Source organism: Indicator indicator, chromosome 1 (genome assembly GCF_027791375.1).
Source record: "Indicator indicator isolate 239-I01 chromosome 1, UM_Iind_1.1, whole genome shotgun sequence".
In the NCBI taxonomy this organism is placed as follows: Eukaryota; Metazoa; Chordata; class Aves; order Piciformes; family Indicatoridae; genus Indicator; species Indicator indicator.
In genome coordinates this window covers 101,789,851-101,807,695 of record NC_072010.1, presented here as the reverse complement: position 1 = coordinate 101,807,695, position 17,845 = coordinate 101,789,851, and the positions used below count along the sequence as shown (strand labels likewise).

General features: G+C 36.0%; 1 protein-coding gene across 1 annotated transcript in view; it reads right to left on the bottom strand.

Moving 5' to 3' along the window:
* The window catches only part of GBE1 (1,4-alpha-glucan branching enzyme 1), a 170,533-nt gene that overhangs the window by 121,782 nt on the left and 30,906 nt on the right, over nt 1–17,845 (bottom strand). The window contains exon 2 of the mRNA XM_054392238.1: nt 7,922–8,091. Coding sequence (XP_054248213.1) covers nt 7,922–8,091 — 170 coding nt within the window. The remainder of the gene's footprint in view (nt 1–7,921; nt 8,092–17,845) is intronic.

Genomic DNA, 17,845 nt, shown 5'->3' with positions numbered 1-17,845 from the left:
AATAAAGTAATCCTAAGAATGTCAAAACTGCAAACACTGTATGTAGTGTTTACACACTATAATACATATTTTATTTCAGGGAATGGTAAAAAGATGTAGAATACATCATTAGGATGTCAAAAAAGAAAAAAAAGAAAAACAAAACAAAAAACCCAACAAACTTAAAAATTATATTTACTTTTAAATAAACAATTCACACAAATATAGAAAAATAGAAGAAAGATTTTAAAAGTAAAAAACATCTTAAGAAGTTGCAAGAAGACTGCTTTAAGGAACATGTTAGGATTTATGATAGTCAATGCCTTCATATAGGTATTACTGACAACTCTCAACCTTCTTCCCCCCCACAGATATCTTCATTGCTTTTCCTGAAACTCCAGCTGAGCATGAACTGAACTCAATATGTCAGGTGATGACTTGATAATTCTGAGGAAAATAAAACATTAGAGCAGAAGTCTTAGACCCAGACTCAGTTAGGGAAAATTGCCTGATGTTAAGTTAATCACACCAGAACTGTTGAATTCTTACATTATTCTGTTACCATCAACTCTCTTCCCTGCTTTAGAGGGGGAATAGTTGCATATCCTTACCTATTTAAGTACTTCTGCTCTCCAAGGCAGCTTTAACAATCCTTCCCAAGTTGCTTAAACTTTCCCCTTCACCTGCTAGCAATACTGAATGCTCCTGTTAATTCTTCCTCTTCTCAGACATGGTGCTTCATTATTTGGTATACATGGTTCACGACTCAAGAATAAATGCAAAGCAATATACATCTGTCCCTGATGGTCCTACTTAAAATTATTGTTTACTACTCACCCCTGGAGGTGAACTCATTTAGGAAGGTTAGAACAGAAAATATTGCTTTGTATTAAGGTAAGAGTTATAAAAGGTTAAAATGTCCTGAAAATTGAAGGCTTCCTTCAAAGGCAAAGCAGTTCAGGCTTCTCTCAGTTTTACTGCTTAGTTTTCAGATTCTTCAGCAAAACATGGCCAAAAAATGACTCAGAGTTAAAACAAACAAAGAAACAACCAAACAAAAAAACACTAAACAACCAAAACCTGACAGACTATTCAGAAGTTGAAAATAAATAAAAAGACAAAAGTCTAAGTGCGAGAACAGAGACTTCAAAGACAGACAATAGCTACAAAGAGAAAAAGGCTCAGGAAGTTCAGATAATTGACAAAGACAAGAGTTTCTACACAAAAGTTAAGGCCCCAGTCTTAATCCAACACAGAAGACATCTTGAATTGCCTGGTGCTTTTAGTTTCTCTCATCTGTGAGTAGATCTTCAAGCACAAGACAATTATTTCAGTATTAAATCCTACCTCAGCAACATGAGGCACAGGAGAACTTCTTGCTTAGAACTGCGTCTTTATCATGCTAAAGAATCACGAAACAAGCTTTAATCTAGAACTAAATTCAAAGCTACAATGGATTGAATTCTGCCATTTGTTGTTAAAACTCAATTTAAATGCAATACTTCCAGTTAAATCATAAATTCACATCCTGTTCCATCTCCTGGTTTGTTTTCACATCAGCAAGTACATAGCCATACAGCTCTGAGGCTCATGGCTTAACTTGGTGTTTTGTACTAGAAATCTTGCTTTGATTAGGGGAATGGAGTACTTCTTGTATTTTTACCAAATCATTCAATTGTTCCAATGTAAAAGTTGATACATTAGTGCAATGTAACTATATTTTGAAAAGAGAAAAACTTCAAAAATTGAAGTTTACTTCTCAAGTGCAGTGATCACTTAGAGAAATTATATTTTTATGTTCCACATACTTGTGATCAAATTAAAGATGCTCTAAGAGAATATAGAGTTCTGCAAGCGTTCAAACAGCTTCCTTGAGGAAAAGGTACCAGACAAATCACAGTTCAGACAAGAAAAGGGGCATCAAAATCCCACAAGATACTTTTATACCATTTGCTTGAAATATCAAATCAAGCGTAAATGGAGAGATTCTCTAAGGATGCTATAATGTTTTACATAGTGGCCAGCTAGGTCTTCCTCCTACATTACCTGATTTCCAACAGCTCAAGAGCAGGGTCATTAACATAACCTGCTTTAAAAGTGATTAAACTGCTCAAATGCTAACATAAAAACAAATGTCATTACTTCTCAGATAGGGTGTCTCCCTGGATATTAAACAGCAGCTTATACTTCAGTCTACTGTCTTCAGACGTCAGCAGCCACAGAAGTATAGCACTATCTGATTTTACCTATGAAATCTAGGTATTTTTCTTTAAGAAGCTTTGAAGAAAGTAGCTAAGTGCAGCATCGTATCACAGCAGTATCTAGACTCCATTTTGGCAAAAGTTTCAAGTCTGGGGGAAAAACAAAAGAAAAAAATAAATCTTTGTAAGATATGAAGTTTCCACTTAGGTGTCAGATACCAAATTATGAAGGCTAGTAGCTTAAATCTAGCTTTCTTTGCTCTGAAAGAAACCTGTCAGTTTAAATAATAAACAAACCTCCTCCCAAAAACCAACCAGCCCACCTCTTCCTCCCCCCTCCAGTCCCAGTGGAAGGTCTCCCCACTAGTGCAAGAAAAAAAGCAGAATCCAAAGTAAATAGATATTTTAAAGTGACATTTAGACCTAAAGTTATCTGGAAGGAAGGGAAGGCAGAAAAAAGGAAAAAAAAAAAAGGAATTTAAAGAACAGAAACCACAAGTAATGGCAATGTATTATATTATATATTGACTTCCAAATTAGTATATACATACTCTTTCAAGCTTCTTAAAACCAGTAACTTTTTTTTTTAACGAAGAAAAATTTTTCCAATAACCTACTGAGGCCCTGCAAGGCCAAATACAATTTTGAGTGTTCTGATTTCCAAACAAATCTGTGGGTTATCCTCAGCTCTTGCAATTCGATGATTTATTTTGATACAATTGACTGTAAAAGTAGCAATAAACTTCTAGTAGTTACAGATTTCCTTAGTAATACAGTATGTAAATAAAATATTCAGCGTGTTACCAGTGGGAGATTTTAACGCAGCTATAATGTTGCGTTACTGCCTCTGGTATCTGAAATTCATCTGACTAATTGCCTCATACACTTGATATACTGAGATGCTAAAAGCACTAATTCACAAGCCAATGTTTTTAGATGTTCATTTAATACGTAAAGCATTGTACTATAACACCAACAGATACAACACCTTTCTCTCTCCAATTACGGAGTTTTAAAGAAAAGAGAACTCTGAAAGTACTGCAGTTTTCCTGAATTTGTTTATCACTCTCCAGTCCAAATAAGTTGTGTGCTATTACTAGATGATATTTTTTTTAAAAAAATACCCAGGTGATACCAAGAATTATGCCATAAATAGGAGCAAGACCTTTCATTACAAGTGTCTCAGAATGAGGTGTAAATACCATAATTTGGGCTAAAATACCGTAATATCAAAGTTTTTGTCTGTTATAAGGCATAAAAGTCATACACCAAAAACTTTACATTTACAGAATTGAGGTTTCACATGCATATAGATACAGAAATAAATTATTCATGTTCATCTTAAGCACAGTTCATAATAAAGCTATTATTAGCTATCAGTGTAATTATAAATTCTGAAAGAAGTTTAAGTTCTCTGTAACAGCTTACACTTACTATAATTTTTTACTAGGTTTTGATGCTCAAAACCTTATCTGATTAAACAGCAGGAATATAATTTTTTTTGGTCTTTCCATCAAACATCTAGGAGACCTGCAGACAAAACCATATCATTAAGTAAAACATTAAGAAAATACTGCTATTCATCTCCTTATAGAAGAACTAAAAAACAAAGCATAAATTGAATGGTTTTATATTATATAACATCACCGTTAATTTTACAACCTAAAGAGCTGCTGTAATTTATGTTCCATGTTTGTTTCTTTGTACAAGATTTTCAACTTCGTTCCATGTTTCAGTTACAGTTCTCTTTATTAAAAAGTTTTATAAAAATTCTTATTAAAAGCAATCCTGATATTCAATTTAAGTACAATATAATCATAAATGTAGTTTGAGACTTTAACCCTTTTGAAAACTTAAAGAAAGGTTAAAAGGATTCAGTTTTAATTAAACATATCAGTAACAATCTGAATCTAAATCTAAAGGGTTTGCAACCCAATTTCTCATCAGAGTATTACTGAAGCTCATCTGAATTGAATGGCAATCTTCCATTCCTCTAGGCTATCCAAGTACATTATCTTCCCCTTTGGGAACGAATACTTTACTATGACTGATGAATACAATGTATTGGACAAATGCATTTTTTCCACATTAAAGTAAGTTTCTTTTTAGTCTTTTGACTTGTTACTGCCACATTTCATTAGCATATAGATACAACTACTCCAAGATATTACTTCTAAATTTCTTCTTGGCATGATGTATTACATGAAATATTCTAAATTAAGTCAAGTTTAGAAAACCCTTCCAGTTTTTAGCTACTGTATTCTAGTATATGTGTACTTTCCCTCAACTTGCCAACCCAATTTGCAAGTTACATCCTCTTGGTAAAATATTACACACTAATTTCATGTAAAGTCTAATTTTATAATGGCCCTCTAACATATACTTAAATACATTCTAATCTTCAACTGTACTGAGTAATGTAACTTAGAGTGTATTAAACCTTTCACATTGAGCAACAAAACCTATCAACTTGAGCAATGAGTGGGATTGCATTGAGTTGACAGATACAGAGAATAATCTTATATATATAAAATATATATGCACACACAGAGTTGAGCTATTGAAATATCTTCATATAGCTCTCTTGCAGTCAGTATTGAGAGCTGAAATCACTTATTTAGCAATAGGTGAACTATACTTAAAATTCATTATCTGGTTTTGAATCAGAGGACATATCCGATTCCCATAATAAAAATCAAGGACTATATTACCCTATTTTATCCATGTCTATTCCAATAAAAAGACAAGGAGTATTTCGAAGAAACTTACTCTATTATTCACTAGGTTAACTATATCAAACAGAATTATGGCTGAAAAAAAGTCTTGCACTAACTTTTCTGTTTGTCTTCTACATCAAAAAATTACTTCATGTAACCATAGTATGTAGTCTCAAATTATGACAGTGAATAGTGGACACAGACCTTCCCACCAAGTTCTTAAAAAGAGAAAATACAAATTTCTGACAATGATAATAGATCCATTTTATGACTCCGCTGGGAGACAGAAGCATAACATGAACATTTAAACACTTTATTTTGCTTATTTTAAGTATACTGATCCTGGAACTATGAAAAACAGTACTACAACAGATTACTACAAAGCATTTATTTATTGTTGCACACATTTTTACAGAAGCTTAAACACAGTACTTTAGATACCACAGTACATCAGATACTACAACTAATGGCATATGTAATTACTTATCCTTTTAAAGTTACATAAGCACATACAATTTCAAGTTCATTACTTCCTTCCTCAAATACAGAGTTTGTCCTTTTAAGATTCCTCAAATATGGGTAAGGAAGAAGGTAAACTCAACATTTAACTTTAAGCAGAAGTAGTTAACTGTCTCAAATAGGGAATTCATATACTTTTTTGTCATATAAATACACACACTTAACATTCACCTCATCTATACTTCCGCAAAGCAAAAGTTGGACAAGTAACACTGCATACTTCTGAAATGCAGTTAAAGAACAAAATGGTTTCACAGATAAAGTCCCAGTTCAGTAAGAACTAGCATTGAAATCCCTACTCTTCTGATGAACTATCTAACCCTAAAGAAGTGATAGAAGTGAAAGGGAAATACAGAATAAACCCTCCAAAACCCCAAACAAAAAAGGAGAACGTGGAATTAGTATTGAAGCAGGATTTAAGAGCAAAAATGCATTTAAGAATTTGTAGAACACAATCTGAGTTTAGCTAGCCTTCCAGATAAGGATTTTTGGTCTCAAGTTCAAAGTGAATTGCCCTCCTAGTTCTTAGAAGAAGTAATTCCTTCATGTAATCCTGCCACCTGTGCTACTGATAGCCTTCCTTCTTCCCTCAGAACAAAATACTGCCTCCTTATGTAAAAATTGATAGTTTGATTTTAGGTTACTGTTTTCCAGCTGGACTTTTGTGTACATTCCAGAGGGCCTGCTAGATGAGTAAAAGATAAAGCAAATGTCACTGTTATTTCTCCTTCTGTGAAGACAGTTTTATAGAAGACTAATTGTATAGCTTTAGGATTAACCTCAGGTAGTTTAGACACAACCCACAGTTGCAGTGTGATGAACCTCGATCCTTTACACAAGTCATTGCTTTTTGGGTATTAAAAAAAATTTTAAGTCTGCATAATACTGACCATACAGTAGTAACATATGTTCTTAGGCTATGGCAATGTAGAGTAAAACATAATTAGCTTAACCCATGTGTCCTGAAGGGTCAAACCACAAAGCATGCCCTAGCCCAGATAATGGGCTAAGCACCTGCGCATCTGCTAACCTGACAAATGTGCAGCACATGTAATTAACCTTGTAAGCACCTGTGAATATGCAAACCTGGACACTTCCTGGGGTCCAGATAAACATATAGAACGTATGATTAACTTTGCAACACAGCTGTGAACTGTGCCGCTGGCCATGTCTGGATATGCCCCATCCTACAGGTCCAGTTATCAGGTTTCTGTGTTACCAAAGGGCATTAATTTCCTGGGACAGCATTTAAACCAGTCAAGTTAGGCAACTTGCCTTGTTCAGTTGCAGTTGAAGGGCCTACATTAGCAGACCAACTACACCCAGGCCTTGCACCTGGACCAATGCAGAAAGGGAAAAGCTCCAAGAGAACTGAATCCCAGAAGAGCCACAGAAAGATTACAGCCCACTGAAACAGCACACAAGAGAGAGCCCCCCCCCCCCCCCAGCCCTCTCCAAGCCAAGGGCAAGCTCCAGACTGAACTGGGCACAAGAGGAGAGAGGCCCCTAGCCCTCTCTGAGCCAAGGACAACCTGAATTACAGCCACAGCATGTGACGGTTTTGAGACTACCTTTAATTTTAATTCTCACAAAGTCGGGGCAGAGAAAGTGAAAGAATGTAAATGGGTGTAAGAAAGCAAATAATGTTTATTCTAAACACTTCCATTGGAGAGAGAGAAATGTTTAAGAATCAGCACTCAAAACAAGGTACAGCAGTCTTGCAGGCTTCTCTCAGACTGCCTGCTTCTTTTCTGGCTGAAGATAACACACACTCACATACTGACCTTGACAAGGTAAGTCTAACAGGCCTCTCAGCTTCTTGGCTTTCTTCCCTCTTTGCTTTCTCTGTGGAAAAGGCCCAGGGAAGGCCCCTTGGGGAAAGCCCCTTGGGAAAAGGAAGCACAACAACTTGGGGGGGGGGGGGCAGGGGGCTTTGTTGTGTTTTTTTGTCAATTGTACATATTTGTAAATGTTGTGAATAGTGTATATTTGTACATATTCATTGCATTTCATCATAGATTGTAGTTTTGCCTGTAAGGACAGCTTCATTTGCTTCCAGACTGAGCTAGCCTGGTTGTTGTCAGTGTGGGAGGGGGATTTCAGTTCTCACACTGTAACACAGCATCTGGGAAGTTACTAGACAGAGGAGCAAGTCATGAGTCCCTGGCTAATCTGTCACAGGATCCCATTTGTGGGAAACCACAGTTCACAGAACATTTATTTCCAATTTGAATTGCTGTATTGGAAATTCTTAGATCTGTGCTTAAATCATTTGACCTTCTGTGGAATGTAATATCCACAACCAAATACTTGAACCTGTAAATATACTTTGTAAAGAAGTTATGGCAGTGTTTAAAGATATCACCACACAAGATATCAAGTATTAAAATATATAAAAATACACATTTTATTCCACCATGATACATGTTTTTACTATCAGAAAAGTGAAGAGGACATTGTTCTAAAACAGTGCTAGAGAGAAGATATATTCCTAAAAATACTTACTGAAGTCACCTGTAAGAAACACTGCTTCTGCTCCTGGTGCCCACTCTTTGCAATATATTCCACCATCCACAGATTGGTTAACTCCAAAGGTTTTGTAACTTTCTGTAAATTTATCAAGGCCTCCTTCCTTCTCCTCAATGTTCTTCAAGCGGTTGTAAAACAAAGAATACCTTTCAATGAAAACAGATAAGATTTTTTATTAAGCTTAGTAAGTGCTTTTCAAACATTAACAAGAATGTAAGAAAACACTAAGACACATTGTCACACTATGTTCTAGGGCTACAGTATCAAAATCACTATTCTCTACAGAAATGGAAAAATTACCAAATACAAACCCATGTTTTTCCATGTTTGTTACACAGCGCAAAGCTGCAATTTTCATGTTTGTTTGTATGTTCTCTACTTTATGTGAACAGTTTGCACTTCAAGTCTAAGACTACAACTCCTGATTACCAGTGAAGAAATCATAGTATTGCTACACAACAGGAGAACTACACACTGAACAGCCTATCACTTTTTTCCTCCATCCTATTAACACTGGACATAGGCCTCCTAGGGAGAACTGTATAGGCCTGCTATGTCTCTCACAGCCAGTTTTAATAGACAATCTCAGGACACTGAGAACTTTGCAGTACAGCATATAAGCTTAGAGAAACCAGCCTGGCACTTGCAGAAAGAGTTCCTTAGGCAACTTCTTTATGGAGACCATCAGCAACACTTTGTAGCCCCTCAACACTTCAATGATTTGGAAAACAAAATTACCATTTCAAGAAATTAATTATTTGAACCTTATTAATAGGACCTGAAATGCCCTAAATGTTTAAATGTAAGAATTCCCTATTATTAGCTTGGAAGTTTTTCAGGTTTTTTCCTCTCTTTTCTCATAGTAGTTCCCATCAATTTAGGAAACATGGCAGGTGTACAATATAAACCTGAGGGTCAATGCTGACTCCAATTATGTGAAGATGCATAGCTAAAAGTTTCAGTCAGTCATTGAATTATCACTACTTGTACATTCTTTGTTTCAATGAAGACGTTCCCAAATCAATTGCAATGTAACATAGAAACATGTTTATGTTCCTCACAAATGGAGTCTTTATGAAACAAAAATTAACACGAATTCCAGCAACAACTGTTTTTGAAAAAGATAACAGAAACTGTAAAGAAGCAAAACAGCAGTAAGGCATGATACTTTGTTGGTTTAAAAATAAAAAAACAAATGAAAAATGAGAGGCAGCCTGTTTGGACTGTCAGAACTTAAGAACTTAACTCTTGCTCTGTGATTTGTTTCATTTTTGTTTCAGAATTGGCTCTTTATTAGTTCAAAGTAGAGGATTAAAACATCTATTTATTTGCTTTGGTAAAATAACTTTGTCTATATTAATTTAGGATACAGTGACCACTTTTCAACTTAATCTCCCAGAAAGTTTTTATTAAGACTGATGTTCACCTTTATAAATATCAAGATTTTTTAAATGCCTTAGGATACACGATACTAAATATACTTGCAAACTTTTTGCCCGCTCCCCTGCATCATTCCTTTTAAAATTGACTCGTGGGTATAATCCTCGGAAGTACATTACTAACTACTTCTGTTCTGATAATCAACTTCATTTATACAGTGCTTGAGGGAGACTATTTTGTCGTATTTCCAAATATAAGCACATTCCACATCTACACAAACCTGGCTGACTGACAAGTTTTAATCAACTGCAATTAGAGACTTTTGCATAAATAAAGTTTAAACACAGAAACAGAGCAAGTCACAAACAGCCTCAGAAGTGTAATACATGACAACATTTCAAAAAGGCAAAATTACTCCATTTTGAATGGTTCTTCTTGGGGAATAAAGTATTTTGATTCATATGCTTTAAAATTTTACATCTTCCTTTAAAATATATAGTACTGTTTTCTTGTATAATATAGCCCATGTGCAAATTCCTATTTCTCAGCAAATGCAAAACCTTTTTCTAAATTGTTGCCTGCCACATATTTTTAACTACTTTCACTGAAGCTGAAGCAGAAACCCTTTGCGTATGCTATATGCAACTGTTTTAACTCCAGAAAAGATCTGAGTGAAGTAATTAATTTGATAGGATTAAAACATAAAAGGTTATCAATTTATAACTAATCTCCCTCTCCCCACACACATTCCCCTGCCCTCCACCACACTTGGTAAGAATACATTTTCACAGCTTCAAGAACACCTTCATCTTGATATGGTATTTCCCACATTCAGAAAGACATAGTAAGCTTCAACTTAAGGAAGAAAACAAAGAAACAAACAAAAACCCAACAGTCTTACAAAGCTTTCAAAGCTAGAGAGGAGGGAGATGATACATTTATTAACAGAGAAGAACAGCAAGTCACAGAGAAGGACTGAAATCTCTGTGCAAAGAAAAATGCTGCGGCAAGCTTTGTATAACCCAGAGGCACACACATGCTGTCTATTCCTCTTTCTTGAAGAGTCTTCCCTAGCGAAGAAAAGTCCAACCAATTCATGTAATTCTGAAGAAATAAGGAGCAATATTTGATAGTGAGTTTATGGTGCTGGGGGAATAAAAATGGACCTTCAGAAAGCAATTATACAAGGTACTCTTTGAAGGAAATAAGTGCAACTTATTCTTGTTACAGAATCACTAAAAGTACACACATTGCTTCAATTTTTGTCTTTCAGTAAATGTAACTGGTTGACTTGATGGATATTCAATACCATGCTGCCCTTATGCCAGCTTCAAAATCAAAGTGCTGGCTGGAGCAAAGTATCACGGGGCTTGAAGTTCAGATTGTAACATGAGAAGCTTCCTATTCTGATTGTGGGTTCCAGCTTCTGGGTTTGTGGTAGACTGGCTGCTGTGTGCTTGGGTGGTGGGAAATGTTCTATCACTGCCTTCTGGTGCTTCTGCTTTCGCTAAGGTAAATGTGCAGCATATCTCATTCAACACCTTACCTCAGTCCACAGTCATTTTTTTAATGTTACTTTCCCTTCCTTCTTATTCACAGGGCAGACTGACCCCCTCCCTCCAAATCTCTACAACTGTGGTAAGCAAACATACATGCACAATAATTTTTTTATATTGGAGGGCAGAGGTCAAAGAATGAAACAGATTAGAAAAAGTTGTTGGGCAGGGATGTAAGACATTACAATAGTTTTCTTATACAGGAAAAATTTTGAACAAGTAATACTGCATCATTTATACAGGGTACACAAGCACATTGCTTGTGAGTTGGCTAATTCACATATGTATTACTGCTGTATCAACATTGCAGAATTTATGATTATTGCAACAACTAGTGCTTTGTGCAGTTGTTTTTAAAATATATTCTAGAAAGCACTAAATTTTCTTTTTTTTAAACTATCTCCAAAAATGATCAAATAGAAAACTGCAGTTTGCTTAAAGTTCATAAAAAGTCAGTAGCTGCTGGAATGGATCAATTGTGCTTTGAACTATTCTAAAAACTCATCTTAGAACAAGGGTTTCCATTGTAGGTGGTCTTGTGAAACAGCAGAAGCATAGTTCTGTATCCTGTCCCTGCTTTAGAGGAAAGGATTCAGTTACACGCATAATCATGATCTAGATGTAGGAAACTTAAGGTTTTGTTTTCACAGAAATTTTGGCTTCTATTTCTACACTATGGAAGATTGTTAAACAGTTTTCATCTTCCAAAGTGAAACCCCAGGATTAAGCACCAAGTGACAGGAAACAGTTCTGTTCAGCCAATTCCAAAGATACATACTGTTTACTAATGGCAAACAAGTGTTAAAAAAAGTAGACATTTGATTGACGAGACTGCATTTTGTGATCCCCTTAACACAGGAAGTTATGTCATGCTCAGTTGTGCATATCCACTCCTGTGATATATATAGTTAGATGGACTCTGGACACAGGGTATGTTTCAAAAGTAAGGTAATCTTGTAAAATTTTGGACATCTGAAGAGTATCAACAACAGCATCCAGAGCCACAAGTCAGGACAAAAAGGTGACTTCTGCTTTCATACTTCTCAAGTTTGTATAGCTATATGAGCTTCTAACATTTTTCTACTTCCCCACATTAAAGTTGACACTGAAGAGGGTTAGAAGGTCCAGGTATGCCTTGAAAATTATAACCAATACCTTTGGGACAAAAAACTAAACAGAGCAACAACTGGATCCACAGAAGTTCAGGTCTGGAGTAACTGGAAAAGTTGTACATCAAGTCCCTCACTATGGCCAGGTATGACAACACAAACCTGACAAGTACGGACAGTAGAAGGGAGCTAATTTCAGTGTTTTCCTTGCTCCTGGAGAGGACAAAGCCGGTGAAAGGTCTAGAGAACAAGAAGCAGTTGAGGGAACTGGAGTTGTTTAGTCTGGAGAAGAGAAGGCTGAGGAAAGACCTTGCTCTCTATAATTACAAGGGAGGTTTTAGTGAGGTGTTGGTCTCTTCTCTCTAGTATCAGATGATAGGAAGAGAGGAAATGGCCTGAAATTGTGCCAGGGGAGGTTTAGATCAGCTATTAGGGAAAATTTCTTTACAGAAAGAGTAGTCATCACAGGATGCCCAAGGAGGTGGTGGGGTCACTATCCCTGGATGAGTTCAAAAAAGGTGTAGGCATGGCACTTTGGGACATGGTTTAACAGCCACCACAGTGTTAGGTTGACGGTTGGACTCGCTCTTAGAGGTCTTCCAACTGAAACAACTGTATGATTCTGAAAGTCAAGTTTCTTAGTGAAACAAGACTTTTGGAAGAATAATGAAGTAGTCTGACTTCAAGTTGGAATACTGAATTGTTGCTCCACAAAGACTTCAGGTCTTTATTCTTCTAAGCAATCAGAGACAGTAACTCCTTCCTGGCCACCTCTGAAAATGACAAAAAGGGTATTCTAATATCTAAAGTTTAAGTTTCTTAGGCATCATAGAAATATAATCAGGAACTAGTATAGGAAAAAAGGCCTTAGAAGCATACAAGATATCCTCATTCAACTAGTCTGATGCTGAACTCCAAAATGGCTGCACATCTTCAGAACATGTTTATGCCTATTCTTCTATTTTTTTAATAAAATTGCAGATGTTGCAATTTACAGAAAAGTCAATCATCTTGTTTGCATCAACACTGAAACTAATAATTTCAATCCCTCTTCTGCTTATGATGCTGATTTTAGTACCTATTCATCTTTTAGATTATTTTTGTCCATAAAAGCTTTTGTGTCATAATTTATTTCTACAATATTGGCCCAGTATTTATGCTAACTTATTCAAAACAAAAAAGCAAATAGTGCAGTCTTTGATCATGCTATCTGGTGTCCATATGGAAAGCCCATTTCTGTAGATGCCAAAAGGAAAAGAAAATGCCCAGCAAGGTACTCTGTAGCCAAATTGCCCCATCTTCCATTAAATACAAACATTTACAATAATGACAGTGTTTAAAAAAAAAAATGTAGATGTTGGAAAAACTGAAAGACCAAAAGTAGAAAGGAAAAAATGGGTTTTCTTCCCCGCTTCCTCTTCATTTAGACATGAGCAGCCAGTTTCTTCAGGAGGATGCTATCAGATACAGGTCAAATGCTTTAATAAAGTCCTGGTAAACAACATCCAAAGGCTTTCCCTCATTAACTAAGGAAGTCACCTGTTTTAGGAGATCAGGTTCATCAAACATGAATATCTTCTCTGTGGAGATATTCAAAACCTGCCTGGACATGTTCCTGTGTGATCTGGTATAGGTGATGCTGCTCTGGCAGGGGGCTTGGACTAGATGATCTTTCAAGGCCCCTTCCAGCCCCTAACATTCTGTGATTCTGTGATTAATCGGGTCCAATACATATACACAGATTCACATGGTCCAGGCTCACTGAATGAGGGGCAATAGGTTTTTTATTGCCAAAGACGCAACAGGTATCTTTAACCACCATAAGGAAATCACAGACGTGGTAATTACTACCTCATGAAGCATAGCTGCAAGCTCTCTTAAAAAGACTGTGCCACACTCTCGTCAAGTTTTCCTGGAAAGCTAAAGCACAATTAAATTATTTCAAGGTAGTCAAAGTTGAGGAACATATGAGAATATGAAACTGGACAATCCTGAAAGAATCATCACTAATAATGCCCATTTCTATTCCTGCTGTGACCCCCTACCACATCAAAGAAGAAAAAGAAATGAAAAGCTGAAAACAAGTCAAAAACATAGATGAAATATCTCTGAATATTTAAAGAGCATGGGGCTGTTCATAAATTACCTTTTCTAATATTATTGCTATCACTTCAAAGATGCAGTTACAAACATGTTAACCAACATCAAAGCCAGTGCAGAGTCTTGAGAACTAAATCTTAAGGGAACTATCCCTTCAATTGAATCATTTAGAATAATCATTATTTTTTACTTTACAATAGTAATTTATTTACATTCTTAGTGCTTTCTGCTCAAGATCTGTGAAAAATTTTAATGCATAGCCCTAAAACCAGTACAGACTTGTCGAATGCCATCATGTTGGACTCTGCCCATCTGTCCAGCTTGTCCACGTCCCTCTGCAGAGCCCTCCTACCCTCCAACAGATCAACACCTGCTCCCAGCTTGGTGTCATCTGCAAACTTACTAGTGGTGGACTCTATCTCCTCATCCAGATCATCAATAAAGATATTAAACAGGATTGGGCCCAACACTGATCCCTGGGGGACATCACTAGTGACTGGATGCCAGCTGGATGTGGCACCATTCACCACCACTCTCTGGGCCCGGCCCTCCAGCCAGTTCCTAACCCAGCACAGAGTGCTCCTGTCCAAGCCACAAGCTGACAGCTTGGCCACAAGTTTGCTATGGGGGATGGTGTCAAAGGCCTTGCTGAAGTCCAGGTAGACTACATCCACAGCCTTCCCCATATCCACCAGGCAGGTCACCTGGTCATAAAAGGAGATCAGGTTGGTCAGGCAGGACCTGCCCTTCCTGAATCCGATCTAGAAACAGACAATCATTTAATTTTGCCTTTCTCTGAGTTAAAAGTTTCTGAAATCATGATCTTAGACTTCTTAAGTGGCCAAATTTGAATTTCCTAGAAGTTCTAGTTTCTCTATTAAAATTATTCACTATAAAAGTATTTTGCCACTGAGGTCAGAAGCAATTTAGCACACATTTTCAGCTGAAAACTAAGCATCCTACAGGTTGTCCAATTATATTAAGTTCCTTTCAGATGTAATAAAGTTAACTGCTGTTCAACTAATTTTCAGAAAGTTATTTCAATAAGGGACTTACACAGTTACATCATTTCTGTTACAATTCCTACTGAAGAAATGCTTTATCACTAGTTACTAAAAAAACCACTAAGCATAGAACTCTTAGGAGTGAGTGAAAATGGCAAAAAATTTCAATAGCAACTTGTTGACTTTGAAGGTGTGCCAATATGCAACTTTTTATTTTCTTTCCAACAGACATGACAGCTCTGCTTTGCTGGTATCCCAGGGAGATTTCTTTAAAATGTACACAAATGAACACAGAGAGGGCAGGAAATTAAGCAATGACAGATATTGCTGAATATCTATGAACAACGTGACTTTCCAATAGCAACAACCAAAAATCTTTCAAGTAAATGATTTAATTTGTGTGTCCTTACAACTTCTCTCCAACTAGAAGAGATCTGTAATATTGGAAGCTATGGTGCAAACAGAAGCAGAAGAGCTTTAAGAGACAAAAAAAATTCCATAACACCACCTTCCTTCAGTAGTTACTAACAGTTTCTGGGCACTTTCCGTATTGAGCAAACATATAAGCTCCCAACTCTCCTTGGATGTTCCATGACTTCAATGTCAAGAGGAAACAGTTTTACATATCAAACTAAATACAGTATGTTAAAAATTAAGATATATGTTTGCAGATAATTCATGAATAATCACTTGCACTGTTGAAAGTTAATCATACAGAACAAGTGACTGATTCAGCATTAGCTTTTTTTCAAAATAAAGCGTAGGGACATGCAAGTCAGGCCCTAATAACAACATAGTCTACAATAGAACATAAGAGTATGGCAAAAAAAATCTGACAGAAAACAAAAAGGAAAACAGGTTTTCTTGGCATTCTACCAGCAGTTGGTGTTTGTAACAGATGTAAAGACCTATAAGCTATAAAGTCTAATAAAGATAAATATCTTTCAGGAGAGTAGTATTTTAGTAAGATTATTTGCTGACTTAAGGTCTGGCACTATGCTTTCTGCACAATACACGGGACTAGTAACAAGCCTCTTCCCTGCTTTAAACATTAGGGTAACTTAGTGGCCTCACTAGCATTTGACAGCTGCAATATTTTTGCCATCTGCTTTATAATGAACATATTTAGTGCTCAGTTCAGAACCAAATGTAGGAGTGATTACAAGATGTATCAAATGAAAACTTAATCATTTAATAATAATTGCTCCACTGACTTATCTAAACCAGCCCCACTTCTAAGAACACCTTTCTTCACAATATTTAGAGGCTCTCTTACAGAGATCCACAATTGTTCATTTACTACCACTTTCAGTTTCTTAGAAACACAGAGATGCACTTCACAAGATAAGTGTAACAAATTACTGGTGTTTAGAAGGAGCAAGAGGCAATTCCTTTCCATCAGAGCACTGGCAAACTACTTAGAGACATCAATTCAAGCAAGAGAAGAAAGAAGTATATACATAAGCATCAATATTTGCTGCAAGACATTTTATCTTTTACCCTCTGCTGAGTTGGGGGGGGGGGGTGTTGTTGTTTTAAAATAAGTACATCTTGTTTTAAAAAGACACCTCCAAAAACACCACATTCACCCCAAAAAACTTATGATACTAAGCAATGTTAGAACTTCCCAAAACAGCACTTCTATGTGTATTATGTATCAGCCAAAGCCCCCAAGGCAGATTCCCTTTCATTAGGGAACAGTTTAAATAAAACATCAACTACAAAGTAATGGGAGTTTGATACTTCAGCTTTGTATATAAAGAAAAAAAAATTAGTAATAGCATACTTCATTTATTTTGTTTTACACATCTTAATATTTATGAGATAAACAGCTCAGGTATGAGATTTCATTTAATTAAATGAAAGCTACTGTTTCTCTCTCTGCTAAGTAGTCTTAATTATACATTAATTGTACACTAAAACCCATTTAGACACAGTAATTTGCTTCTCTGTTAGGATGATATCCAAAGCAAATTGGAGGGATTTTTTAAATTTACGTAACTACAGAGAAATTCTGTATTTCAGCAGAAAGCTGCAGAAGTGAAGAAAGACAGATTTCTTCCTCAAAATCAGTAGAGTAAGACTGTGTTAGCTCATGTTTCATATTACACAAGAGAAAATAAACTGAAAGGTCAGTTGAACAGTTACAGCATTGCCCTTTTCCAAGGTAATCAGCAGAGCATGTAGCAAAGACATGAACACAAGCGTGACTGGAAAGACAGTAGCTGATAAAGAGGCTTTTGCTGCCAAAAGTACATGGGACAAAATACCTTGCTCTCAATGTGCATCAAGGAGTGAGGCGTACTGCCAGTCTTACTTCAGTAACTCTGATTTATTACTCTAGCAAGAACACAATTTCAAATTAAACAAGTTTTCATACTGCCAAAACACACTAGAATATGTAATACTGAACATTAATCACATTCTCAGGTAAGATACAGGTATAATATCATTATTAATTTGTTTGTAATAGGGACATAATGCATTGTTCACTAATTAGTTTTTACTTTAAGTATATAAGTTATTCTTGTTATTCAGTAGTATTTAACCGGAAACTGTAGGGTTTATTTTTCCTCTTAAAAGCATGTATTTATTAGTGGAACCTTCCAGAACGGTTTCTACTCACAAGCTTAGAAACACTTTAATCTGGTAACAATTTAGTCAAATGTTTTATTTACCAGAATTATTTTTAATGATGCTGTAAATAACATATCAGTTCACAATTGATGCCACTGCCAACTATTTCTAATA